The 27193-nt window shown below is 40.7% G+C and overlaps 1 protein-coding gene across 3 annotated transcripts; it reads right to left on the bottom strand.

Moving 5' to 3' along the window:
* Positions 1 to 303: 303 nt before the first annotated feature.
* zbtb11 (zinc finger and BTB domain containing 11) lies at positions 304 to 21705 on the bottom strand. 3 transcript variants are annotated; one of them, XM_078409506.1, is made up of 12 exons: positions 21244 to 21705; positions 18944 to 19182; positions 16035 to 16266; positions 13923 to 14842; positions 13201 to 13377; positions 12429 to 12635; positions 10665 to 10809; positions 9050 to 9167; positions 7753 to 7911; positions 4574 to 4749; positions 2509 to 3071; positions 304 to 570 (listed from the first exon to the last, which is right to left on the bottom strand). In XM_078409506.1, the coding sequence occupies exons 1-12, from the start codon at positions 21551 to 21553 to the stop codon at positions 550 to 552; spliced, it is 3267 nt and encodes a 1088-aa protein (XP_078265632.1). In that variant the 5' UTR covers positions 21554 to 21705; the 3' UTR covers positions 304 to 549. The 3 variants fall into 3 exon arrangements, with proteins under 3 accessions (XP_078265632.1, XP_078265631.1, XP_078265633.1); XM_078409505.1 differs by lacking the exon at positions 304 to 570 and having other exon boundaries at positions 1685 to 3071; XM_078409507.1 differs by lacking the exons at positions 304 to 570; positions 21244 to 21705 and adding an exon at positions 20860 to 20945 and having other exon boundaries at positions 1685 to 3071.
* Between the last annotated feature and the right edge of the window lie 5488 nt (positions 21706 to 27193).

Below are 27193 nucleotides of genomic sequence, written 5' to 3'. Positions count from 1 at the left end.
GCCCAGTTTAAATTCTGGAGCCCAATCCCGTCATACAATTATGAATTTCTCTTGACTATGCAGAAATCCCATGTTATAACAGACGATGGTGTCCGTTATTGCCAATTGTCCACGATAACTGAGTAAGAAGTTATCATCGTACAAGTACTGCAATAGAAACAAAGAACTCCAGATGCTGGTTAACACACAAAATTACACAACGTGCTGGAGTAACTCAGCATGTCTATCAGCATCTCTGGAGAACATGGATAGGTGACATTTTGGGTCTCTGTTTGGAACGGAGCCTGGAATTCAGGCGAGTAGATGGCTTTAGCCTGCTGGTGGTCGGGGGAAGAAGCAAGGATTGGTGGAGTCATTGGTCGCGGCCTGCGGGCGGTCAGAGTGCAAGGGCAGTGGCCGAGGAAGCAGTGCGGACCGGAGGTACCAGCAGTAAGTCTGGCCTGACAGCGTTGGGGAGTTGGTGCAGGCTAGGGTTGGGGTTGGCATCGTGGCCTGGAAGCGTCCGGGGGTGGTGTCGGCAGTCTGGCCTGGCCGTTATGGTCGGTAGCTTCATCTGCTATAACCGAAATCCTGTTACAAAGAGGTCCATATTAGGGGTTTAATGTACTAACATTCAAAGTGGTACCATCTACAAGGGCATTTAAGACATCAATATCCTGGTATAATTCAATTCAACATTGAAGAAAATGAAGCTTTTACAGAAACCAAAATAACAATTTTAATATAAAATTGGTGTGTTCTCTGACAATGAAAAATTAAGCCAATGAGACTTAATAGTTTTTTTTAATAATTGTGCATGAAAGCTTATAGCCAGACAAGACAGAATTTGCAAACAAAAATCCTGATTGCACCTTTAAATTGTTTTTGCCTAATATATATTTCTGGAATGCCTCAAGGTCATTAGGAAAACAGCCAACTTCTGAGTGTTCTATATTACATGGAGGTTTTTTGCAAATTATTTTTAAAGTCACATATACATAGTTTGATTAACAGTGACTGAATACGGAAAATTGTAGACATGCATAAACGTATTATATGCCCATTTATTTACATAAATCACATTTCACTCATTTGCCCACCAAAGGCCTCCTATTGGACAAAAAAGGTAAATTTGCTCTTGTTGTTACCTGAGATTAGTATTTCTGGATTTACAGCACTTTCCTAACAATCGAATTGTGCAATTTCACCAAAGAATGTAACAACCTTAAGGGATTTCCAAATGTATTCAAGGTGAGTTTCATCTTAGCCAATTTAGCACAACTAGCATTTGATGGGGTGAATGGCAGCCCTATGTTTCTCCTATACTAATGATTTTATGGAAGTTAACAGTAATGGAATCATCAGGACTCAACTTAGAACCGAAGAAGCATTTGTCGAAATCTTAAATAATCCCAACAGGGCCTCGTGTTGAAATTGAACTCAGAATTTAGAAATCTAACCTTTATTTTTTTATTTATTCAGAACAAACATTGTGCTTATAAATATCTTTCAACCAGTTAAATTCAAATTCTACTGATTTCTTGTAAAAGATACATGGTAAATGAGTTTTTTAATTCACAAAATGCTGGAGTAACTCAGCAGGTCAGGCAGCATCTCGGGAGAGAAGGAATGGGTGACGTTTCGGGTCGAGACCCTTCTTCAGAATGACGAAGGGTCTCGACCCGAAACGTCACCCATTCCTTCTCTCCCGAGATGCTGCCTGACCTGCTGAGTTACTCCAGCATTTTGTGAATAAATCGATTTGTACCAGCATCTGCAGTTATTTTCTTATACTACATGGTAGATGAGGCCAGTTGCCCTCTTCCATGCTCAGTTTATGTATCTGACCCGTAGGACACAAAGTGCTGGTGTATTAACCAGCATCTGTAGTTCCTTGTTTCTACAATCTGACCCATTGTTTCCAGTATAGTGCATAGGAAATTAGTCAAAATTTTACACATGTAAATATTTCCCTGTTTAAAGAATTTATGCTTGCGTAAGTGTTGGAATCTAGAAAATTCTGATTTCCTGCATAAAATACTGATGAAGGATAGTTTCCATTGAATTTATCAATGCTTAGAACAAGGAGGCAATGAAAAAAAAAATTGCGATTGCTGCTAAAATTGCTGGAAACTCAAGCTTTACTGAAGAATGCTTACAGGTACTTCTCAAATATAAGCAATATCTTTTGGTTTCAGAATTCAACCCTTCCCTTTATCATTATTGTCCACTTTGAATTACTGCTTTGTGAGGAGTCCAAGATATATATATTATACTAATAAAAGTCTGCCAGTTACTTATTTCTAGCCGTTGCAGGACCACGATGTTATTTGGGAAGAATGGTTTAAACATAAACAAGTGCCCACATTTAATTATGCACACAATCAATATTCAGGATATATCCCAAACTTTTCAGTTTTCTTGCACATTTTCTTCAGCCTCTCCAATATGAGCAACCTCCACTTCCACAGTTTCACCAATTTCATTAAGCTTCTGTCCTTGCTGTTGAGATAATACATAGTTAACCACCTGCATAATTCCATGATCTGTTAGCGTGGGCAGTGACTCGTCTTGGTTTTCCACACCGACAGCTTCAACAGATTCCACGGTGGTCACTGCCTCCACAGCTTCCACTGCCTCCACAGCTTCCACTGCCTCCACCGCTTCCACTGCCTCCACCGCTTCAACCGCTTCCACAGCTTCAACCGCCTCCACAGCTTCAACCGCCTCCACAGCTTCAACCGCCTCCACAGCTTCTCCGGACACGATGACAGTCTCAATTTCCTCGCCAACTAAATCCGATTTGTCCAGTTCATCTTGCATATCTCCAGCTAAGATTCTGATGGCATGTTCTACTTGCGTCCCCTGATTATGAAACTGAAGAGTGTCTTTCTCTAACATTATTTTGCCAGGAACATGTTCTTTATGAAACTTAGTCATATGTTTACGTAAACTACGAGCGTCGATGTAGGCATCGTTACATATCGGGCAGACATAAGGCCGTTCTCCTGTATGTGTCCGCACATGCCGTTTAAGCGAGCGTGCATCAGCCCAGGCTACTCCACAGGTCAAACATTCAAATGGCTTCACACCTAAAAAATAATTCAAGCAGAAAAATAATACCATACTAAAAATATTTTGATTTAGATTTATTCCTTTTCATGAAGGCTGCAATACCATTGAATATTACTGCCCGATCAAAATGTAGCCCTCTCCACTAGTTACTACATTTGGAATACAAAATATTTAATATTAAATTAGCTATTTCAAGCATAGGTAAAAAGAATGATAAAGAATAAAACTGAAAGCAAAGATCTCAATCTTAATCCCAATAAGGTTACCTTTTATACAATTTTTCTTGCCAATATTTTTTCAGTTAAAATAGTAGGATTTCTGAGTGGTGTGGGAGGAATACTTTTAATCAAATTATATTTTTATCTTATCAAAGTAGCTTTAGTTATTTATTTACGATGATATTCACTGGAGTCAGGTTAACATGTTATGGTAAAATTCCATAACAAATATTAACAATAGTTGTGAATTCTCAAAAATAGCAGTTGTCCGTGCAGTAATTTTCTTACTGTTATAGGCAAGGACTCCAATATAATTCTGTTTTAAACGTTGAAAGTATTTATACTTTAAAATTGTCAGTGGATTTTTTGCCCCCAAAAACTTAATTTCTAAATAATTGTATGTTAACGAAGTTGGGGTAAAAGAAACTTTGTTAGCATAAGGATGTCATTAAACAAAGACAAGGAAGAGACAGAAAATAAATTTAAAAAAATAGAGACTTCAAAAGAAAGCAAGATAATTTATTGACACACTGGCTGGAATTACACTTTGCCTAAACACTCTTCATGCCTCTTTGGGGTAGGGAGATTAAGTATCAGTTTAAATTATATCAGTCTAATCTTAAAATACCTATAAAAGAAACATTACAAAGGGAAGAAGGTAGTTCGGGAAAAGGGACCCAAGCAAGTCTAAAGGGAGTAGAACACAAAGTACTGGAGAAATTCAGCAGGGCAGGCAGCATCTCTGGAAGACAAGGATAGGCAACGTTTCCAGTAAGGACCCTTCATCAGTCGGAAGGGTCCAGACCTGAAACATCACCTATCCATGTTCTCCACAAAAACTGCCTGACCCGCTGAGCTACTCCAGCACTGTGTTCCATGCAAGATTCCAGCATCTACAGTTCCTTGTGTCAAAGTTTCAAAGGAGCATGGGAAACAGGGGCCCGATAAGTTTACAGAACTCCAGGCAAGTCGAAAGGGAATACAGAAAACAGGGCCATAGCAAGTTGCAAAATGGAGCACTGGGTACAGGGCCTCAGTGAGTTCAAAGGGAGCACAGGAAACGTCACTCGAGCTAAATGCCAAACCGTTGGGATTTTTGAACAGGTGGGTAGCAGAGTATGTACGTTTTACAGAATGTGATGTAAAAAGAATATAGACAATGGATTTATTTTAAATTTAAATTTCTTTTGATATTTATCACAACATTTCATTTTTATCACATTCTTAAAAATGTGACAATAGAAAGTCACGGTATAAAGCCAACTTTAATTTCATTTTTGGTGAATTTTGCTATAATTTACCTTGATGATTGTTCATGTGCCTCCGATACTCTCTAAGTTGTGAAAACTTCTTCCCACAGTGCTCACAGGTACGGTCGAGCATCTGTTTAGCTCTGCCTTTCTTGCCATGAGTGGCCTTTTTGACATGTCGCCTAAAAAGAGCTTTTTCGAAGAATTCTTTTCCACAAACATTACACCTGAAAATAGAAAACATGAATATTGGGTTCAACATTTCCGACAGGTCCTAGGTGGTTATTTTCACACGAGATAAAGTGGATTTTGGACTCACACACGTGACCAGTCATATTTGACCTCTTACCCGAAACAAACATTGTCAGCATAACATAAACATTTCACTTGATAAACTTCGACATACAAGTCATATATACAGCACAAGACAATATACCTGTAATACTTTCAGAATTAGAAGAGATGTATTCCACAATTTTTCACATTTCTGGTCACACACGTAACTAAGAATGGGCCTCTGGCTATCTACCATATCTATGCCTCTCATAATGTTATGTACCTCTATCATGTTACCTTTCAGCCTTCTTCACTCCAGAAAAACACCCAGCCGATCCAATCTCTCCTAATATCTCAAGATTCCCAATCCGGACAACATCCTTGTGAATCTTTTCTGCAACACCTGCAGCTTGATCACATCGTTCCTGCAGTGTGGTGATCAGAACTGCATACAATACTCCAACTGTAGCTTAACCATGATTTTGTAAAATAATAAGCTGTCAGCTGTCCCAACTCAATGCCTCAACCACTGAAGACAGGCATGCCATGGATCATCTTCACCATCTTGCCTACATTTGTCATCACTTTCAGGGAACAAAAAACTTATACCCCTTGGTTTCTCTGTTCTACACACTCCCCAGGCTCTGTCATTCACTGTGTGAGTTCTGTCATGGTTTAATTCTCCAAAATGCACCACTTGGCAACTGTTCGAGTTAAATTCCATGAGCTTTTCCTTTGCCAGCTTTCCCAATTTATCAATATCCCGTTGTACCTCAAGACAACCCTTTTCACTGTCCATTTTACTGTGAATATTTTTATCATCCACGGACAGATATGGCAGAAATGTGGAATTGCCACTTATCAGCTCATGTTATCCATGCAAAGCAGGCAGTGGGTGGCTGTGGACCCAACAAGTGTGAAAGCAGAAGGCAGCTTACGACATATAAGATTATTAAGGGGTTGGACACGTTAGAGGCAGGAAACATGTTCCCAATGTCGGGGGAGTCCAGAACCAGGGGCCACAGTTTAAGAATAAGGGGTAGGCCATTTAGATGAGGAAAAACTTTTTCACTTAGAAAGTTGTAAATCTGTGGAATTCTCTGCCTCAGAAGGCAGTGGAGGCCAATTCTCTGAATGCATTCAAGAGAGCTAGATAGAGCTCTTAAGGATAGCGGAGTCAGTGGGGTATGGGGAGAAGGCAGGAACGGGGTACTGATTGAGAATGATCAGCCATGATCACATTGAATGGTGGTGCTGGCTCAAAGGGCCGAATGGCCTACTTCTGCACCTATTGTCTATTGACAGTGGTCCCGATCCACATGACCCGTGAAGGTGCTACATTTAGACACTAACTGCAAAGATCGGATGGATCCAAATGTGCACTGGAGTTCACACACTAAACACCACCAGACCAAAGAAAACCTTGTAGTTAACGATAGTCACTGGGCATCTGTGTTGGTACAGGGCTGTACTTTGCCAGTTCTATTGGGAGTTGATCAGTCCTCTTCAGGATACTCACTGCTCACTTGGAATGGGGAGTGAACAAGAAAAGGTTCCTCAAACATGCGGCTTTGAAACTGCAACCAGCAGGATTACAGTTGCTGCAGTCAAAATATGAAAAAGTGAAATTTTGGAATGCATCATTTGAGAAAGTTTTGTGACATCCCAAAAACAAATCTGCCAAAATGGTCCTGGAGCTAGTGAAGCTCCACAATGACACTGCCATTTTCAGGAAAACCTTGTTGCCAAGGAGAGGTCATGCACAATACAGGTTTTCTGGAAATCAGACTGAGACTCACGCCTGCAGAATAATTTTCACACCTGGAGTATCAACAAAAGTTGATTAATCTCTACTTGCACCTTAGGACAAGTCATCAGAGCACACAAGATAATTCTGAATTATAATGATAATAATATATTCCTTTATTCGTCCCACACCGGGGAAGTTTACATGGGAGTCAGGAAAAGGCTCCATTCTGATCTTGAACTCTTGTCTCTTCCCAAGAAAGGTCAAGATCATTCTCTTGGATGCTTTCAATGCCTGGATTGACGTGACCACAAAATAAGAAATGGAACCATGTGAAGAATGACATGGGGGAAATCCTGCTCTTGATCAAGTGTGTCCAAAGTGACAAACATGGACCTCTACAAGGAATCCCTGCTCCAGATTATGTGGACAGCCAAGATCATAGCAATGGCACCTCCTGGAAGACATCATTGTCTGTGACAGAAACTGGACCAAAGCCCTTGTCAAGGGAGCCATGCGGTGATCTGAAAACTGCTGGATGGACCACCGACTTGTTTGAGATTTTGCTGATCTCTTACTGATTGAGATCTGCCTGATGCCAAGATCATGGTAACTCAGAAGATTGCCTGGGGCTAAAACATCCCAGGCAATAGGAAAGATGTTTAGGCTCAGTTACATATATATCATGTATTTATACTTAAGGAGGCTGTACACATATTGCAGCAGTACTTGTATAAAATGTCTGATTTAGGAAAACTGTAAACTTTCTGGTCTCCTGAATTAACAAAGACAACAGATTTTTCATGCAGAAATAACAAAAATGAAATCATTTTTTTGCTCCAAAGAGACCAAATGATGCAGAGCACTTTTTGACAAGCTACCTTTGGACATGGGGACTCAGAATGAGGTCTGCAATGTTTGTTATATTGAATTACTGTCCCAGCCATTTCAATCCACTATTCAACTGACATTCTGCAATGCTGGTTAGATAATCTCAGTTATGCCAGTGGTGATAAGAAAAACTATGTTGAGTATCACGCCCTTATCACCATTCCTACCACAAATCCCATACTCTTCAGTATTAATTTGATAATTTATACACATCAGTGTAATATAATTAATATTTAAATAAATGTCCTGTAATGGAATGGTTAAACATCTGTGACATACAACTTATACTCCCTTTGTAAATATCGATTGAACTCACTTGTACGGATCTGTAACAGAATGTGCTTTTACATGAGAATACCAGTCCTTCTTCCAACTGTAACACTTCCCACAGATCTGGCACTGAAATGGTTTAACCCCAAGGTGCTTGTACATGTGTTGCTGCAGATCACGTGCTTCATAAAAACTTCGTTCACACCTACAAAAGTGAAGATATCCTCTCAGAAGACATTTTCATTTCAATTTAACTATAATGAGTTAGCCATCCAATTAATTTGCAATACCATGATCTGAGTGATGAATGTGAAGTACAAAGTTAAACAGTAAAAATAAAAATGAATTCAGGAATCCACAATGATAGGGGATCCTAATACTGCCTACTCCAAATATCTCATAACCAAGTGCAATCATTGCTATCCAGTTTTCTACCATGTGTCTATTCAGTCGAACTTTCTTGCCAGATGTGCCAAGCGACCCAGAACCTTGAACAGTACAACACAGGAATTGGCCCACCTTTCTGTGTGGAGCATGATACCAATTTAAATCTGATCCCATTGCTTGCGCATTCTATATCCCTGCCTGTTGATGTGCCAGTCTAAATACCTCTTAACTATTTCTATCGTATCTAATTCCACTATCTTCCCAGGCAGTGCATTCCGCTCATCTCTCTGTGTAAAAAAAAAAAGACTTGCAAATCTAAATTTCCCTCTTCCCACTTCAAATCCTTCCCCTTTAGTATTTGACATTTCCACTTTGGGGGAAAAAAGGACTTCGACTATCTATCCTATCTATGCCTCTCACAATTTTGTATACTTCTGTCAGGTCACCCCTCAACCTCCAAACCTCCACAGAAAACAGTCCAAATTTGACCAACTCCCCTTTTAACTGAGGCCCTATCCTCCAGGTAACATCCTGAGGAACATCTTTTGCACCTACTCCAAAGCCTCCTCAACCTTCCAGAAATGCAGCGACTCGAATTGCACATGATAAACTAAAGTTCTGTAAAGATGCAACATGACGTACCAACTTCTACACACAATGCCTAAAGGCAGGTATGCCATATGTCTTCTTTACCTCACTATCTACTTGTATTTCAATTTTCAGGAACTATGGACTTGCACCCCAAGATCCCTCAGTACATCAATGAACCCAAGGGTCCTGTCAGTCATTTACAGTATACTTTTCACTTGCATTTGACTTTCACAAAGTAAAATGGCTTACATTTGCTCAGATTAAACTCAATTTGCCATTTCACTATAAATGGCAAATTTATAGTTGCAAATCACTATATATTACCATAAAGGACCATTTTAAAATGAATCATGCCACAAACTTACTGGGTGCATTGAAAGCTTCTGATTGCAGGTTTCGGCAAATGTCTCTTTAAATGTTTGCTGAGGCCAGAGGCACGTTTAAAACATTTTCCACAAGTCGGACAGAGGTACTTGGATTCACCTAAAATATTAACCAAATACCAAGCTAAATGTCATAAAATATGTGCAAATAAATTGTTTTAGAAATGGAGACGAAAATACAAATCAGAGATATCCATAGTATATCTTCCCCAAATTTCTAAGAGTAGTTAAGAATGTAAAGTGTTCAGAATATTCTGTTTTATGATTCATTGATCAGTACCTTGCAGAGAAGCCCCAAATCATTCACACATTTAAGCAGAAAATAGAACAAAACATTGAGGTTGCAAATTGTCTGGGTCAATCCAAGACAGTCTTTCAGTTTCCAACCACTCTCAAAGTGAAAAATACCTCCAAACCCATCTATGCCTATAACCTAAACCTATAACCTGTTCCCAATAACATAAACCTACATCTTCAATTTTTGACAATCCAGTATGGGGAAAATTTGTCCTTTTTCTACCCTTTTCACAATTTTGTATGTCAATCAGCAACCCCACCTCCAGCCTTTTCCTTTCCAAGGAAAACAAACCCAGCTGACAAGTACTCCTCATGAGCTGGAACACTTCAACCCAGGCAACATCCTGGTGAATGGCCTCTGCAACCTCTCAAGTGCAATCATATCCTTCCTATCGTGTGATGATCAGATGATCTAGTTTCATTTCAGACAAATAAGGAGATAATTGGACATGATGACTTTAGAACGAATTTTTTTGCAGAGGGCCAAGGATGATAGTATTGATGATTCCATTATCAAACCAGGAAACATTATGTTCATCTAATAATGGCTGTCAGACAATCATTTAATCAATTTAGAGACAATGGAGGAAAATTGGTATTAAGATAGAGCTGGGTATATCATTGACTATGACCCTCTATAACGTCAACAGAATGCAATATTTGGATGAGGAATAAGAGGCCATGTAGAAATTATTGGGAAAACATCAGAAGGTCTGACTGGTGAAGCCACTTTGCCTATAGTCAGACTACAAACAGAGAGACAAGAGAGGAACCACACGAGTATTGTCTATCCTGCTGGATGACAGTGGTTTTGGAAAAGGATATAAACTGAATCAAAGGCTCTAAACGGATTCAGAAGGATGAAGGAGGAGAGATTACCTTAGTCACAATTATATTGGCGGTCATTTGTTACTTTAATCGAGGTTATTTCATTATTGTGAATAGCACAGAAAAGTGATGAAAGGGATTTCAACAAATTGTTGGAGATAAGATAGCCAAAACATGGATTTAACTTCCCTTCACTATTATCTTAAAGTAAATTAAGATTTTAATAAGCCCATATAGCCAATAATAGAGACAAACCTTGTGAAAGAACGGGAATATTGCAAGGATGTTAGCACAGAATAGTCTCCAGGGTCAATCAGCTAAACACCTTTTCACAGCATAAGACACATTGAAGCAAGAAGAAATGCATTACAACTGTTGAAACATTTCCTGTAATTAGAGAAATTACACTGGGATCTCATACATTTCTAGTCCACTAGCAACCATGGATTATCATAGTTCTTTGTTTCCTTACCTGTGTGAACACTATTGTGCTCTTGAAGACTGCGCTTCGTAGCAAATAGTTTTTCACATATTTCACAGCTAAATTCCCTTTTCCCTCCATGGTGAGCCATGTGTAGTCTTAAACTATGTTTGTAGCCAAAAGTCTTTCCACATATCTAAAGATAGAGAAAGTTAAAATATTATATATTTTTTGTCTCTCTGAGCAACCTAGTCTATTCCTGTTTGCAAAAGCAATTCCCTCCATAGGCGGTGCTCAGGCACTGCTTACCTTTCAGTTCCTTGATCAACCAGCTGGCATTAGTAAGTCAAATCTGGTTCTGCCCTCAACCACTGTTCACACCAGAAGTGATTAATGTGACAGTAATAGGAAATCATGCAATTTTCTCTTCCTAAGCACAGAGAGGGTGCTGTTTCCAATAACAAAACATCTACCAGTTCTGCAGTGGTTCTGATTGTGTCTTTTCACTGCTATGAAAATGTGGTAGATTTTTTCAATTTTGTACAATCTTTATCAACAATCAAAATTTATGATCTAAAATGATATAATTCAAAAAGAGGAACAACACTGCTAACTGAAGGAAGGGACATTCAATCAGAAAGTCAGAAATATACTGCAACGCGATTTAAGCTCAGTCAATCAATGATTTAGATGAGATCATACAGGGCAAGATTAGCAAGTTTGCTGATGATACAAAAGTTAGTGGTTTTGCAGATAGTGAAGATGGTTATGAACGATTGCAGCAGGATCTGGATCAATTGGCCAGGTGGGCGGAGGAATGGTTAATGGAATTTAATACAGAGAAGTGTGAGGTGTTGCATTTTGGGATGTCAAACAAGGGCAGGATCTACACAGTGAATGGTAGGCCTCTGGGTAGTGTTGTAGGGCAGGGATCTAGGAGTACAAGTGCATGGTTCCTTGAAGGTCGAGTCGCAATTAGATAAGGTGGTCAAAAGGGCTTTTGGCACTTTGGCCTTCATCAGTCAGAGTATTGAGTATAGAAGTTGGGAGGTCATGTTGCAGTTGTATAAGATGTTGACTATTTAAAATATTGTGTTCAGTTCTGGGCACCACATTATAGGAAAGATATTGTCAAGCTTGAAAGGGTTCAGAAAAGATTTACGAGGATGTTGCCAGGACTAGAGGGTGTGAGCTATAGGGAGAGGTTGAGTAGGCTGGGTATTCCATGGAGAGTAGGAGGCTGAGGGGAGATCTTATAGAGGTATATCAAATCATGAGAGGAATAGATCGGGTAGATGTACGTAGTCTTTTACCCAGAGTTGGGGAATCGAGGACAAGAGGACATAGTTTCAAGGTGAAGGGGAAAAGATTTAATAGGAATCCGTGGAGTAACTTTTTCACACAGAGGGTGGTGGGTGTATGGAACTAGCTGCCAGAGGAGGGGGTTGATGCTGGGACTATCCCATCGTTTAAGAAACAATTGGACAGGTACTTGGATAGGACAGGTTTGGAGGGTTATGGACCAAGCGCAGGCAAGTGGGACTAGGGTAGCTGGGACATTGTTAGCCGGTGTGGGCGAGTTGGGCCGAAGGGCCTGTTTCCACATTGTATGACTCTACGACTCTAAAAGCTATATTAATAAGAAGCACCTTAATTTTCTAAGAGGCTAAATCCAGACGTCAGTTCAAAAACTCAGTTATAATATTGAAGCTCCGTGGACCTAGACAGCACTTTTAACAAAGAACAATATATCTTCCGGCACTGACCACCATTGCAAAGCTCCCCCTAAAATGCTGGCAAAAATCAAATTCTCACCTTGCACACATGTGGCTTAACACCGGTGTGCTTCAGCATATGAAGTCGCAGGTTATAAGGCTTTGGCAATGATTTTCCACAGATGTCACAGATGAACTGTCGCTTTGTCCTTCCCCCAGGACTCTCATCTATTTGCTCATTGCTTCTTTTGTGGCGCAGAAGATGAGACAGCAGTGAGGCTTTGTAGAGGAACTCTTTCTCACAGAGCTAAAGCAATAGAAAAAATGAATAACTGATACTCTGCTCATTGTGAAATGTTAGGATAGAACATGTTTCACTATTTGAATTAATTTTGACGACCATTTTTTAAAACTTCCTTCAGAACATGGGTACAACTTCACCAGGTCAAGTAATGTTTTACATAAGAACCATAACGGACATCAAAAAAAAGTATACAATTTATTTTTTTGCTAAGGCATCAAAGTTTTATTTTGTTTGATGCCAGGATAGATTGCTTCAAGTCTTTTTTCTTATTGGAGTCCTACTCAAAGCATGAGGGGAGTGAACAGGACATTTTAAAAAAAAGACACCTATAGGTATAATAAATACCTGTATCTAGTCCTGTTAAAATAACTATAATATTTGTCAGCAAATTATCTATTCCAATTGAATAAGGTCCATAAATTTACAAAAAACAAGTAATTGCCCAGAACCTGTAAAATTTGCATATTCTGCCCATTCAGATTCATACTCTACTAATCTAAAATTGTTCCTACTTAAAGCATAAGACAATACTTATATTTTACAAGTACAAGCATTTTTCAATTCTTACCGGACATTTAAATTCCTTGATTTTGTTATGGGTCTTCATATGCATCATCAAAGTGTAACGCTTTGGAAAGGTTTTTTCACATTCATTACATTTATGCTTCACCTCTGCATCATCTCCCTCAATGGTAGTTCGCTTTGGTTGCATCTTTCTACCTCTCTTCACCAACTTCTGGGCAACCTGTGGAAGAAAATGTTTTCATTCTTCACTCATTTAGGTATTGGGAAGTCTAGGTCTCTGTTCTTACAGAGTTCTGTTCTAACAGTCTTACTGTTCACTTTACCTGGTGGCAGAGGCATGTCTTAATTTATATAAAAACTGATGATACAATTGCTCCATTCTGTACCCAGTCTCTTTGCTTGTGAAGGCCAAATGTTATACTGCAGGTGATGGCACTACCCATCTATTCCCAAGCCTATGAGAGGCTGCTCTGAATCTCGCCAAAGATATATGCTCTGACATCTATAAATGTTTGCTATTTATATATATACACTGTATATGTTCACAAAGTAACAGGTGCTGGATCAGCACCAAGAATCCTGCCTATAGTACACTCCAAACAAGATAATCAGTCCCTTTTTATTTCTCAGCTAAATATTGATTATTTCAGCAGGCGAAAATCAGAAAAGAGAATTTCAATAATAGACCAGATCCCAAAATATCAGCTATGATAATGAAGTTATTCCATCTGAACATGAAAAACCTACTGGAATTACATTTCATACCTGCTGCGTTGCAGATTTTAGGTTGCTTTTTCTGGCTCGTAGCTTCTTCTCTGTGCCTTTATGTAACCAAATGTATCCACCTTCAGCCAAAGTACGTTGTCGTAACCTGCTTTTGTAAGTATCATCTAAAAGGCATTTGGAAGAAGAGGCAACAGCAACAGTTCTCTGTTTGTCATGTAATTTTGGAGGCCTACCACGCTTACGTTTTGGCAGATCTGACGCACTTGTACTCAGAGTCTCCTGTGGCTCCTCTACTTGAATCTCATTCTCAGTCTCATTAACAGCAGGCACGTCCATTGGTTCTTCAGTAGTGGAAGTTTCTGCCACGTCCTGGGTATTATTGTCTGTACTTTCTAGATTTGACATGCTTTCACTAGACTCGATTGGTTCAATTTGCTCATTAGCCTGGCTGTTTTCAGCACCAGTGACTTCTGCAGAGCTGTCCGGAATCCCCTGAATGGGCTGAACTGTCAGGTCTTCAGCTGTCAGGTCTTCAGCTGGCTGCGTTACCTCTGATTCAAACATTACAGCTTCTTTTGGGGGCTCATCTTCCACACCAGATGCAGGGGCTTCAGCAGGTACAGGAATTTGTATAGACTGTTGCAGTACCACAGTAATGGAGCCATCAGCATTTTTTTCAACAGCTTCAGGCTCTGGGTGTTCTAAAGTATTAACATCCAGAGGCAACTCCACTTCTGCCCCATGGTCTTTTGAATTTACAGTTTTTACATCACCCTTTTGGTACACTGTAATCTTCCTTTCCTCCAGCTGTTTATGTACATGTTCACATATCTTCAGAACTTCATGCATCAGTAGATGACGTGCCAATGTAGCAACGTCAGCCATATGACAAAAATCAAATGCCAAGACCGACGTGTAGGCAAATTCCAACAATGGAAGAAAACTTGTTTTATTAAACCCTGCAAGGAAATTTAAAAAGACTTACATGAATGCCATTAAAAAATGACAATAATTATAAATATCTCTACAACAACAGTTCATCCACTTACTGTATTGGGGCACCAATATTAACAGAATGCTAGTCTGACTGCCCCGTTTATCTTTAGTTATTGCAAATAAAGCAAGAAACAAAAATCAGGACAAGATTTGAAAGCAAATTATAAAAGGGAGAAAAAAAGCTGTCAGGTTTCAATATAGACAACATTAAGGACTCCTCTTTCAACAAGTATTCCAAAATACTACAAATGAAAATGTCAATATAAAGACCCTGAATCACCATTTCTTTGTAAAAAATAAAATTAGTCATCTAATCCCTTCATGGGCTTAAGGCAAAATTATGCAAATTAATTGCACAGTACCAAAATCCAAGTGCAGATACTTGATGACAATAAGGTAATGAATATAAATGCCCCACCTCCCCCGAGGGAAAATCAGCATGTATGTAAACAGGTTGTGCAAGCCATCTTTTTAATTTCAGATGTTAAGTGAAAGATAATAGAAACATGTGAATCCATCACCTCTCACTTTTTAAGGAAGTTTCCAAAGGTGGCCAAAACGAGAAGTAATGATTTGGTAAATTCATGAATAGCTCAGCCATAGAAGTATAATTTGGGTGCAGTGCACAATGTTGCACAGCATCTGTCTAATTATGTTGAGTCTGGGGCTAAGTGGGCGCAGTAATGCCTTCAGGAAAAAAATACAAGTCAGGAAGAAAGGAGCAGCATCAAGTGAAGAAAAACAAAAAAACAGTGCACAAAATATATCACTGGCTTCACGAAATGCATCAGCTTCAAAATATTACAGTTATGATACGTGGAAGTCAATAAGTTCATGTGATAGGAGCAGAATTAGGTCATTCGGTCCATTAAGTGTACTCCACCATTCAATCATGGCTGATCTGTCTCTCCCTTTCAACCCCATTCTCCTGCCATCTCCCCATAACAATATGTGTCAGTTTGTTGGTAATTTTGTGCTGTTAATTTTTAACATTGTAATTAGTTTACATGCTATGCAGCAAAAAACATTATTATAACTTGCATAATGTTATTTACCTATTATTATCTTCCTCCATTCCATGGCAAAATGGAACAATGGTGTTATTATTGTGATTTCTAGTCATACCATAAAGATAGCCATTTGATTATTCCTCACCTGAAAGGTCCACAACGGCTTCATGACTTGAGACTGCTCCCTTTTCGATGAAGAGCTCTCGAAAATATTCACTGCTTGCAGCCAGAATGGACTTATGTGCTTTGTACTCCTCTCCCTCAATTAGTAGTGTGACATCACAGAATTGGTTGGATAGCCTCTGAAAATTTAATTGCTCCAACACAATTTGACAGTGTTTTTCAGATTCCTGTTTCACAAGACCTTTGCTATCCACCTGAATAAAGCAATTAACAATTTCAAATCTGAGTCAACACTATTAATATCAATCAACAATTGAACTATTAGAAGAACTACTAAAAATGTCATTGTAACTTCAACTAGCATCCTACTAGAGCTCCCCAAAACTTTGGCTGGGCACCACTGAGAAATCATAGCATTTTTTCCATTTCTGGGTGCATCCACAACAAATGGTCACAATGAAACAAGTGCCATCAGTGAGTCGAATAAGCAATTCTCAAAGAAATTTGTCTTGAATTATTCATTCAACTTACATGTGGCTTGGTACAGTTAAGATTCCATGTTTTAGTGTGAAAATATGCAACTCACTATTAATTTGTGAAATGGTTGAACTGCTCAGTATGTATGCTGATAAAGGGAAGCAGGTAGATACAGAAGGAAGGAATAAATAGGAATGTAGATTGTTTTAGATGACAAAGGATGAGGGGCTTACCCAGAGCATAAAAATGGCTTAAATTTATTGCTCAATGGTTTTGTGGTTGGTTTCAATGCCAACTGAACGTGCTACAAGATACAAATGCTGAGAATGTGGGAAAACAAATCTACTCAATAAGGTCATCACTTAGTGACTTCAATTTTTAAAAATAATCTTTCTTAATGGGCAGTGTATGTCAATTAAAAGAAACATTAAATTATTCATATTATTGATCATGAAATTGAAGTTGCGAAGTACAAAACTATTCATAAGTGAGATGCAATATGGACATAGTAAATGTTCCATACAAGGATATTGTGTTAAAAATTGAAATAATTGACCTACAAATTTATAGTTTTATACTAATTTGAACTATTATTTCTCTAATGTCTGAAGGGAAAGCTGAAACTGCAATCTCATATTTTTGCGAAATGTAGAAGGCCAGGAAGGGCTCTGCTGCTGAATGTTGTAGAATGGTAGAGTGGTAGAACTTCTGGCCTTGCTGGCAGTATTCAGGATAAAATATTGGCATGGGGAACAGATGGAATTTGGCTCCTGAATCTTAGACCACATCAATTTCAAAGGCACAAGGATATGCAGGGATATGATAACATGCAGGCTGATTAGATTAGTTTATCTCAGCATCATGTTTGGTACAGACATTGTGAGCTGAAGGGCCTGTGCATGTGCTGTGTAAGAAGGAACTGCAGATGCTGGTTTAAACTGAAGATGGATACCAAAAGCTGGAGTAACTCAGTGGGACAGGCAGCATCTCTGGAGAGAAGGAATGGGTGACGTTTCGGGTCTGAAGAAGGGTCTCGACCCGAAACGTCACCCATCCCTTCTCTCCAGAGACGCTGCCTGTCTCGCTGAGTTACTCCAGCTTTTTGTGTCTATCTTCTGTGCATGTGCTGTACTGTTTTATGTTCTATGGAAGTCAGAGTCATACAGATGGAAACAGGCTCTTTGGCCCAACTTGCCCAAGCCAACCAACATGCCCCATCTACACTAGTCCCACCAGCCTGCGTTTGGCCCATATCCCTCTAAACCTAGCCTATCCATGTACCTGTCTAAATGTTTATTAAACGTTGCGATAGGACCTGACTCAACTATCTCCTACGGCAGCAAAACTAGGGGACATAGCCTCAGAATAAAAGTGAGTACCTTTAGGAAGGAGATGAGGATTTTCTTTAGTCAGAGAATGATGAATCTGTAGAATTCATTGCCACAGAAGGCCAAGTCAATGGATATTTTTAAGGCAGAGATTGATAAGATTCTTGATTAGTACAGGCATCACATGTGCTGAGTGCAAGCGCGCAGTGAAATTCTTTTCTTACAGACTTTTTTACCACTCCATCGACTTGTGTTGCTATGTTCAGGGAGTTATAGACTTGGACCCAAAGATCCCCCTGTGCATCAACGCTGTCAAGGGTCTTGCCATTAACTGTATTATTTCCCCCTATATTGGATCTCCCAAAGTGCAAGACATCACACTTGCTCAGATTAAACTCTATCTGACTTTTCTCCGCTCATATCTGTAACTGATCTATGTTCTGCAGTGTGTAGGAAGGAACTGCGAGTCTTGGTTTAAACCGAAGATAGACACAAAAAGCTGGAAAGTAACTCAGCGGGACAGGCAGCATCTCTGGGGAGAAGGAATGGGTGATGTTTCGGGTTGAGACCCTTCTTCAGTCCATGGAATGAAATTCTAACATGATTGAGGGCACAATACTGCAGGTGCTGGAATCTTGAGCAAAACAATGTGCTGGAGGAACTCAGCTGGTCAGGCAGCACCCCTCCACAGATGTTGCCTGACCCGCTGAATTCTACCCGCATTTTGTTTTTTGTCCTAACATTACTGTCATGTTTACCAAGAAATAATGACTTGGATGACTATTAAATCTTATCCTCGGGGCAACATGGGAGAAATTCAGTTGAATACAATTTACATAAATAATTCATTATTATGTCAAGGTGTTTTATACAGCTGCCTTTAATTCACATGTGTATTAGGTTCTTTGTAACCTAATTATCATTGCACAGTAATCAAACACACCAAGCTTTTTCTTAATCTCAGTGCCTTGTTATTTATCCATTTATATTGTGCAGATGCTGAACACTTCTGGACTAAAAATTATGCATTTTAATAAATAAAACTCAAAATCAATGTTTGACACCCACACTTTCAGTTGAAACTCCTCATAATCCCTAACATAGTCATGCCATCAATGCTACTTACAAACACCAATTCCTGCTTCTGGACTGTTTTCTTTCTGGTAGGCCTGGGGGGAGCATCAGATCGTCCTTCAGAATTACTCAACTCATCATCAGTTTCATTGCCATTATCCACCATCGGAGCATCTATACCAAGCTGTTCCAGGATTTCCATTGTATCGGCACATATTGATTTGTTTCGGTCGATCTTTTCCTTGCATTGAATACATTCTTTGATGTAGTCTTTCACCTGCTTAAATATACCTGAAAGTCAAGAATGACAAGAGTTCAATTTATCCGATTCCATGGAAATAAAATGCAAAAATAAATCTCTTTTAATTAAAAAAAACTGCTACAAATCTGGAGGGGTCATGGTTAAAAACAATTCATTTGTGCATCTTCCAATTTAGTGCATTGCATGTGGACTCCGTCACATTGGAGATGTGGGTGTCACTGATCTTCCAGTGGCCCATCATTTTAATTCACTATTCTCCTCTGACACTTATATTGGGCTTGGCTGGCACAATGTAAGCTCAGCAGCTCATCCTTTGAATATAAATGTTACAGACGTCCGGAATGAACAATGAATTCAACAAGTTTAGATAATACACTTTTCTAGTTTGCATCAGAACTGGCCAGTTTTCTCTCCCCATAGATTTTGCCTGTCCTATTGAGTATTTCTAGTTATGACACTGTTCTGACAGTTTCCATTTGTTCTTGTTCATCCCCTTCTACCCTCCAGACAGATCAGCTGCAATTAACAAGCTTTCACCACCACCTCCTATTCTCCTTGACTTCCCCTCCCCACCCACTTCTCTGCAAAGTATATTTGATTTTTTTTTTTAAATTCCTGTTTCTAACAACAGGTTAGTGACCTGAAATGTTAACTCTGTTTCCTGTACTGAATAACATGCTTTTATGATAGTCAAGAGACTCTGGGAATACTCATGTGCAATTTACTAAAGTTAAGGGGGATTTTTTTTTAATCAAAGCTCAATTTTTCTTCAAAACTAAAGTTATCAACATCAATACATAATCTGTCCCAATAACCCCTCTAAAAAGGATTAAATATATATGTCTTTTTCAAAAAGATTTACTTGTTCACAGTTGACAACATTCATTGTTAATAGTGATCACTGATCTATCTTCACCATTAACATCCAACTCCTCCATTCACTGCTATCCTCTACTTATCAGCAGTCTCCTTCTTTCCCTCCACTACTGCCCTTATTCCACCTCTGCACTCACAATCCCTCCAGCTAGACTCCCCCAAGTCCCTCCAGCACTAACCCATAGAATCTCACTCTCCTCTTTCTCTACAGTAGTTTTGCAGGATGACATCCCATATCAGATTCTATTCAATGTCGTTCTCCCTGATACTCTCCATCCATGAATGGAAGCCCACTCTCAGTTGCTTGGAGTCAATATTACCAGCAATCTGTCATGAACCAACCACATTGAAGTGACAGCTAGGAGTCTCGACCATTGACTCCATCTACACTTCATGCTCCTGGTCATTCCTTCTCCCTGCTTCCATTGTGCAGAAGATACCTAAGCTTGAAATAATGCACCACCAGATTTAGAAATTGGTTCTTCCACTCCATCATCAGGCTTCTGAACAGTCCTTTTATTAGCCTGGGTACTGCCAGATTCACCTCTACCCCATTGCGGACATTGGATTTTGTCTCTGGACCCAGTTTACTACCTGACTGAGAACTACAATCTACACTGTATCGTTTCCTTCGCTCCAATGATTGTACTTGAGTACTTGAGTTTGGCTTCATAGTATTGTTGTATAACATTATTTATTTGATTGGGGACAAAGCATTTTACTGTGACTAGGTACGCGAGATAATAATAAATTCTCATTTAATTTTTAATCTTAATAAGGCCCCCGACCCGAACGTCACTTATTCTTGTTCTCCAGGGATGATGACTGACCTGCTGAATTACTCCAGCACGTTTTGTCTTTAAAAAAACCCCAAACCTAAACCTCCTCTGAAAAAAACACAGTGCTGCCTTTGAGCCTTTGGACATGTCCTCCAGAGATGCTGCCTGACCCACAGTGTTACTCCAGCACCCTATGTCTTTGTTTTTGTAAACAAGCATCTGCAGTTCCTCGAGTCCACAATTAATCATCCACTGGTTGTCCCCCTCCCGCTGTCTTTCTACTCCTCCGCCGCCACCATCACTCCTTCCTTGTCTCCCCCCCAAAGTCGCCGCTGGAAATGTTCCTGTGCGACTGGTCTCCTGTGATTCTCCCTCCAGATTCCGTCCGTCTATCCCCGCCCCCGGCCTCTCCCTCCCTCCTCCTCGCACCCCCACCTCTCCACCAGTAGCTCCCGGAGATGTTCCTCCACGTCTGGTCCCGGGTCAAGTGGAAGCCCTCGGCGCTCTCGTGGAAGGAGGCGATCAGCTCCCGGCGGGTGTCGGCCTCCAGCACCACCTCAAGCTCGTCGAACTCGTCGCGGTCCTTGCGCTTCTTTTGGTAGTAGAGGGTTCCGCGCCGCACCACGTAGCAGGCGGCGGCCTTGCGGATCTTCCTCTTGACGTTGCCCTCGGTCCCCGGCGCATAAGGTTCCTTCTCGTTGGTTAGGTACCGGATGATCGCTTTGTAACTCTCCTCGTTCGACATGTCACGGCCCGTGCGGCCAGGCCGGCTGCAAGCGGGGCCTCGCCCGGAAACGTCTAGAAAACAAATACTTAAAAAAAATAAATTCAGCAATTGTTTAAGTATTTTTTTATTTATTAAACGTAGGTTGGTTTCGGCCGTAGGGAGCGGGAAAGGTTTCCTCGGATAGATAAAATGGCTGCTGCACAACCGGAGGTGACATACGGCGGCAGCGACCCTCGAACCGGAGCAACACTCGCTGCAAAATGGCGGCCGCAGCCCTGCAGCGGCAGGGTCACTCTGGGGGAATGGTGACAAGGATTACTCTTGCTTTTCCTAGCATTGGTGGGGACGTGAAATATGCCCCGAGGATGAGACCGACAAAAAGAAAACGAGATTCAAAACACAAAAGTGCTGGAGTAACTCACAACGCAGGAGACACGGGTTCGATCCCGACCTCGGCAGTTGTCTGGAGTTTGTCCCTGTGACCGCGTGGGGTTCCTCTGGGTGTTCCGGTTCTTTCCACATCCCAGAGACGTGCGGGTTTCTAGTTTAATAGGCTTCTGTCCCTCGTGTGACAGTGTAGCAGTGTGTCCCTTGCGTGACAGTGTGGCAGTGGGTAAGAAAGTGGGATGACACAGAACTAGTTTGAACGAATGAATGGTGTTTGGCCTGGACTCGGTGTCAAGTCAATTTTATTTGTATAGCACATTTAAAAACAACCCACGTTGACCAAAGTGCTGTACATCAGTTCAGGTATTAAGAACGAACATACAATGGCACACAACCATAACAGCACATACATAAACAGTTCACAGCGCCCCCTCAGAGGGCCTCAAACGCTTAGAGTAGAAATAGGTTTTATAGAGTAGAAATAGGGAGTAGAAATAGGTTTTGAGCCTGGACTTAAAGGGGTCGATGGAGGGGGCAGTTCTGATGGGGAGAGGGATGCAGTTCCACAGTCTAGGAGCTGCAACCGCAAAAACGCAGTCACCCCTGAGCTTAAGCCTAAACGGCGGGATAGTCAGTAGCCTCAAGTCGGCCGACCTGAGGGACCTGGAGATAAAGTGGTGGGTTAGTTGATATCTGATATAGAGGTGGGGGCAAGCCCGTTTAGGGCTTTGTATGTGAATAGGAGGAGCTTGAAGTTGATTCTGTACAGTACTGGGAGCCAGTGGAGAGAGGCCAGAGTCGGGGTGATGTGGTCCCTTTTACGGGCACCCGTCAGGAGTCTTGCTGTGGTGTTTTGGACCAATTGCAGGCGGGACAGGGATGATTGGCTGATCCCAGGGTATAGGGAGTTGCAGTAGTCTTAGGCGGGAGGAAATGAATGCGTGGATGATTTTTTTCCAATGTCAAATTGGAGGAATGGTTTGATTTTAGCTATGGTAAGAAGCTGGCTTTTACAACAGCGTTGACTTGCTTGTCAAACTTTAATGAAGAGTCAAATATCACGCCAAGGTTTTTGACATGCGGTTTGACTAGGTAGGATAGGCTTCCAAGGCTACCTGTTATCGTTTTGGTGGGGGGGGGGGGGGGGGCGAATAGGATGACCTCAGACTTAGCTCTCTTTTAGTTGAAGGAAGTTCTGTGCCATCCAACATTTTATGTCCTCAAGGCAGTGCATGAAGCTGATTAAATTTGACCGGTTGTTGGGTTTCAGGGGGAGATAAAGCTGTGTGTCATCCGCGTAGCAAAGAAATGCCGTGCCTTTGAATGATTTGGCCGAGGGGGAGCATGTACAGAGAGAAGAGAATGGGGCCTAGGATGGAGCCTTGTGGATCCCCGCAGGAGAGGCTAGCTGGGGAAGAGGAATAATTGGCTATGTTGATGGAGAAACTCCTATTTTTGAGGTAGGAAACAAACCAGCTCAGGGCAGTGCCATCAACGCCAACCCTGTACCGGAGATGGTCAATAAGGATGGTGTGGTCCACTACATCGAACGCTGCGCTGAGGTCGAGAAGGAGCAAGATTGCACAGTTGCCGGTGTCGATGGCAAGAAGCCTTCAACAAGGCAGACTCTGTGCTGTGGTGGACCCTGAAACCTGACTGGAAACTCGGGCCTGTTTCCACGCAGTGTTACTAAACTAAAACTGAGTGGGTCAGGCAGTGTCTGGAGGGAAATGGATAAACAACGATTTGGGTTGGGTTCCGTAGACTGATGGATTGGTGCTGAGAATCTAGCATGGAAATGTGTCTGATAAGAAATCAACATCAATGCTCTCTTCCGGACTAATATCCCCAGGACTGAGGCCAAAATCGCATTCAGTCAACTACGGCAGTGACTCTTCATACAGGGAGGGAGGCAGAAGCCAAGAAACAAGACATGAAGGAATACTTGGAAATGTTTAAAAGCTGAAATAAAAAACAGAAAACATTGGAGAAGCTCAGCAGAGCTAAATCTAACTCTCTAGAAAACATCCAGTGAATTGGCCTCCACTGCCTTCTGTGGCAGAGAATTCCACAGATTCACAACTCTTTGGGTGAAAAGGTTTTTCATCTCAGTCCTAAATGACCTACCCCTTATTCTTAAACATTGACCCCTGATTCTGGACACCCCCAACATCGGGGACATTTTTCCTGCATCTACCCTGTCCAATCCTCTTAAGAATGTTATATGTTTCTATAAGATCCCCTCATCCTTCTCAATTCCAATGAATACAAGCCCAGTTGACCCATTCTTTCATCATACGTCAGTACCACTATCCCGGGAATTAACCTGGTGAACCTATGCTGCACTCCCTCAATAGCAATAATGTCCTTCCTCAAATTAGGAGACCAAAATTGCACACAATATTCCAGGTATGGGCTCACCAGGGCCCTGTACAACTGCAGTAGGACCTCCTTGCTCCTAAACTCAAATCCTCTTGCAATGAAGACCAACATGCCATTGGCTTTCTTCACTGCCTGCTGTACCTGCATGCTTACTTTCAGTGACTGATATACAAGTACACCCAGGTCTTGTTGCACCTTCCCATTTCCTAATCTGATGGCATTCAGATAATCTGCCTTTCCTGTTCTTGCCACCATAGTATATAACCATACATTTATCCACTGCATCTGCTATGCTTTTGCGCACTCACCCAACCTATCCAAGTCACCCTGCAGCCTGATAACATCCTCGCAACTCAGTCATCCAGTTTTGTGTCATCTGTAAACTTATAGATGTTACATTTAATTCCCTCATCTAAATCATTAATATATATTGTAATCAAAACATCACTGAAGTCTCACCTGTTCAGCACTGCCTTCAACCATTGACCGTCACCTCACCTTCTTTTTCCTTTTCTGTTCGTTTACTCATTTATCTATTTATTTATTTTTAAAAAAAATTCTTCTATGTTTTAGTAAACCCTGTAAAGCGTCTTTGAGTGTTTAGAAAAGCGCTATATAAGTGTAATGCATTATTATTATTATTATCAACTGGAGTCCCAGCACCGAGCCTTGTGGCACCCCACTAGTCACTGCCTGCCATTCTGAAATGGACCTGTTAATTCCTACTCTGCTTCCTGTCTGCCAACCAGTTCTCTATCCATGTCAATACCCTACCCCCAATACCATGTGCTCTAATTTTGTACACTAATCTGTTGTGTGGGACCTTGTCAAAGGCTTTTTGAAAGTCCAGATACACCACATCCACTGGCTCTCCCTTAACCATTCGACTTGTTACATCCTCAAAAAATTCCAAAAGATTAGTCAAGCATGATTTCCCCTTCATAAATCCATGCTGACTTTGACCAATCCTGTCACTGCTTTCCAAATGCACTGCTATGACATCTTTAATGATCGACTCCAGCATCTTCCCCACTACCGATGTAAGGCTAACTGGTCTATAATTCCCCATGTTCTCTCTCCCTCTTTTCTTAAAAAGCGGAGTTACATTGGCTACCCTCCAGTGCACAGGAATTGATCCAGAGTTGAGAGAACATTGGAAAATGATCACTAATGCATCCACAATTTCTAGGGCCACCTCAAATACACTAGGATGCAGACCATCAGGCCCTGGGGATTTATCTGCCTTCAGTCCCAACAGTTTACCTAACACCATTTTCTGACTAATGTGGATTCCCTTCAGTTCCTCCCTACCACTCGATTTCTCCCAGTCCCCTGGTTTGCCACGTCTTCTGGCCAATTTTTCTGCCCCTTCCTTGGCTTTGACTTCCCTCGTCAGCTAAAGTTGAGCCTACTTCCCAGTTTTATTTTTTCACCAGATAGGGATGAACAATTTCTGGAATTCGTCCATGCAGTTTTTAAATCTTCGCCATTGCATCTCCATTGTCAACCCTTTAAGTATAATTTGGCAGTCTATCCTAGCCAATTTCCATCTCATAACCTCAAAGTATCCTTTATTCAAGATCAGGAACCTAGTCTCTGAATTAACTGTGTCACTCTCCATCCTAATGCAGAATTCCACCATATTATGGTCACTGTTGTCCAAGAGGCCTTGCACAAGATCGCTAACTAATCCTTCCTTATTACACAATACCCAGTCTGGGATGGCCTGCCCTCTAGTTGGTTCCTCTACATATTGGTTTAAAAACCCATCCTGTATACATTCCAGGAAATCCTCCTCCTCAGCACTGTTACCAATTTGGTTGGCCCAATCTGTATGTAGATTAAAGTCACCCATGATAACCATGGTCAGAATGGTGCCACCCTACAGTTCGAAATACGAGCTTTCCACCTCTTAACCAATTTTGTGTTGCCATTCACCCAGGTTATTGAATTTTACTCTGTAGCCTTTTGAGGGATTTTGGCAAATATCTAAAAATATCCATGTGCACATCAACTGCAAACTCTTCAACGATCTTATTTGTTTTATTCTAAAGCAAATCAGATTAGTTACATCATTTGCATTCATTTAAGCTACACAGTTGTTCTTGACATATCCTCAGACGCCTTTCTGAAGAAAAGGGTTGTATTTGCAGTTTTTGTCGTTTGGTACAGACCGAGTTTCCTTCAGCAATTTAGGATGTGGTGATTTAAAAAAAATCTTTGGAAGATAATTCAAATGTTCTGATGTTTTTTCATTTTCCAGAAAAGCAACAAGTTTCATTCACTGGTGGTTCACAAAACAATGAAATCCCCTCAACCCCTACTAGAGATAACCGTAAAAGCCAGACTTCTAAGGCTTTCCATCAGCATCATGAATAACATGCAGTTTAAGCAAGCAATCTTTTCAAATTACTTTTCTTCCTCAATATTTTGACAACTTGGACCACTTTCCATGCATCATCACCCGTGTTTTACACTCCAACATCCCAATTTAATACAGTGAAAAGTTGAGCCGACTTCCCAGGAGAAAAGCGTTAGTTAGGTTTTACTGCCAGCTATTCCAAGACTTCCAGTAAGTTTGCAAATGACTTTCAGTTACATTAAGCGTAAGAAAATAACTGCAGATGCTGGTACAAATCAAAGGTATTTATTCACAAAATGCTGGAGTAACTCAGCAGGTCAGGCAGCAACTCCTGAGATGCTGCCTGACCTGCTGAGTTACTCCAGCATTTTGTGAATAAGTACCTTCAGTTACAGTAAAACCATTTTTCCTTTTAAATGTGTGAATATATTAAGATATCAAAATTAATACCACCCATTAAGTTATTCACAATTCCAAAGATGTACTCAATTTGACTTTTGGTTGAATCAGCAAGACCAAAAACACCA

The sequence above is a fragment of the Rhinoraja longicauda genome, chromosome 12 (assembly GCF_053455715.1).
Source record: "Rhinoraja longicauda isolate Sanriku21f chromosome 12, sRhiLon1.1, whole genome shotgun sequence".
Taxonomy (NCBI): Eukaryota; Metazoa; Chordata; class Chondrichthyes; order Rajiformes; family Arhynchobatidae; genus Rhinoraja; species Rhinoraja longicauda.
This window is presented reverse-complemented; position numbering and strand designations above follow the sequence as displayed.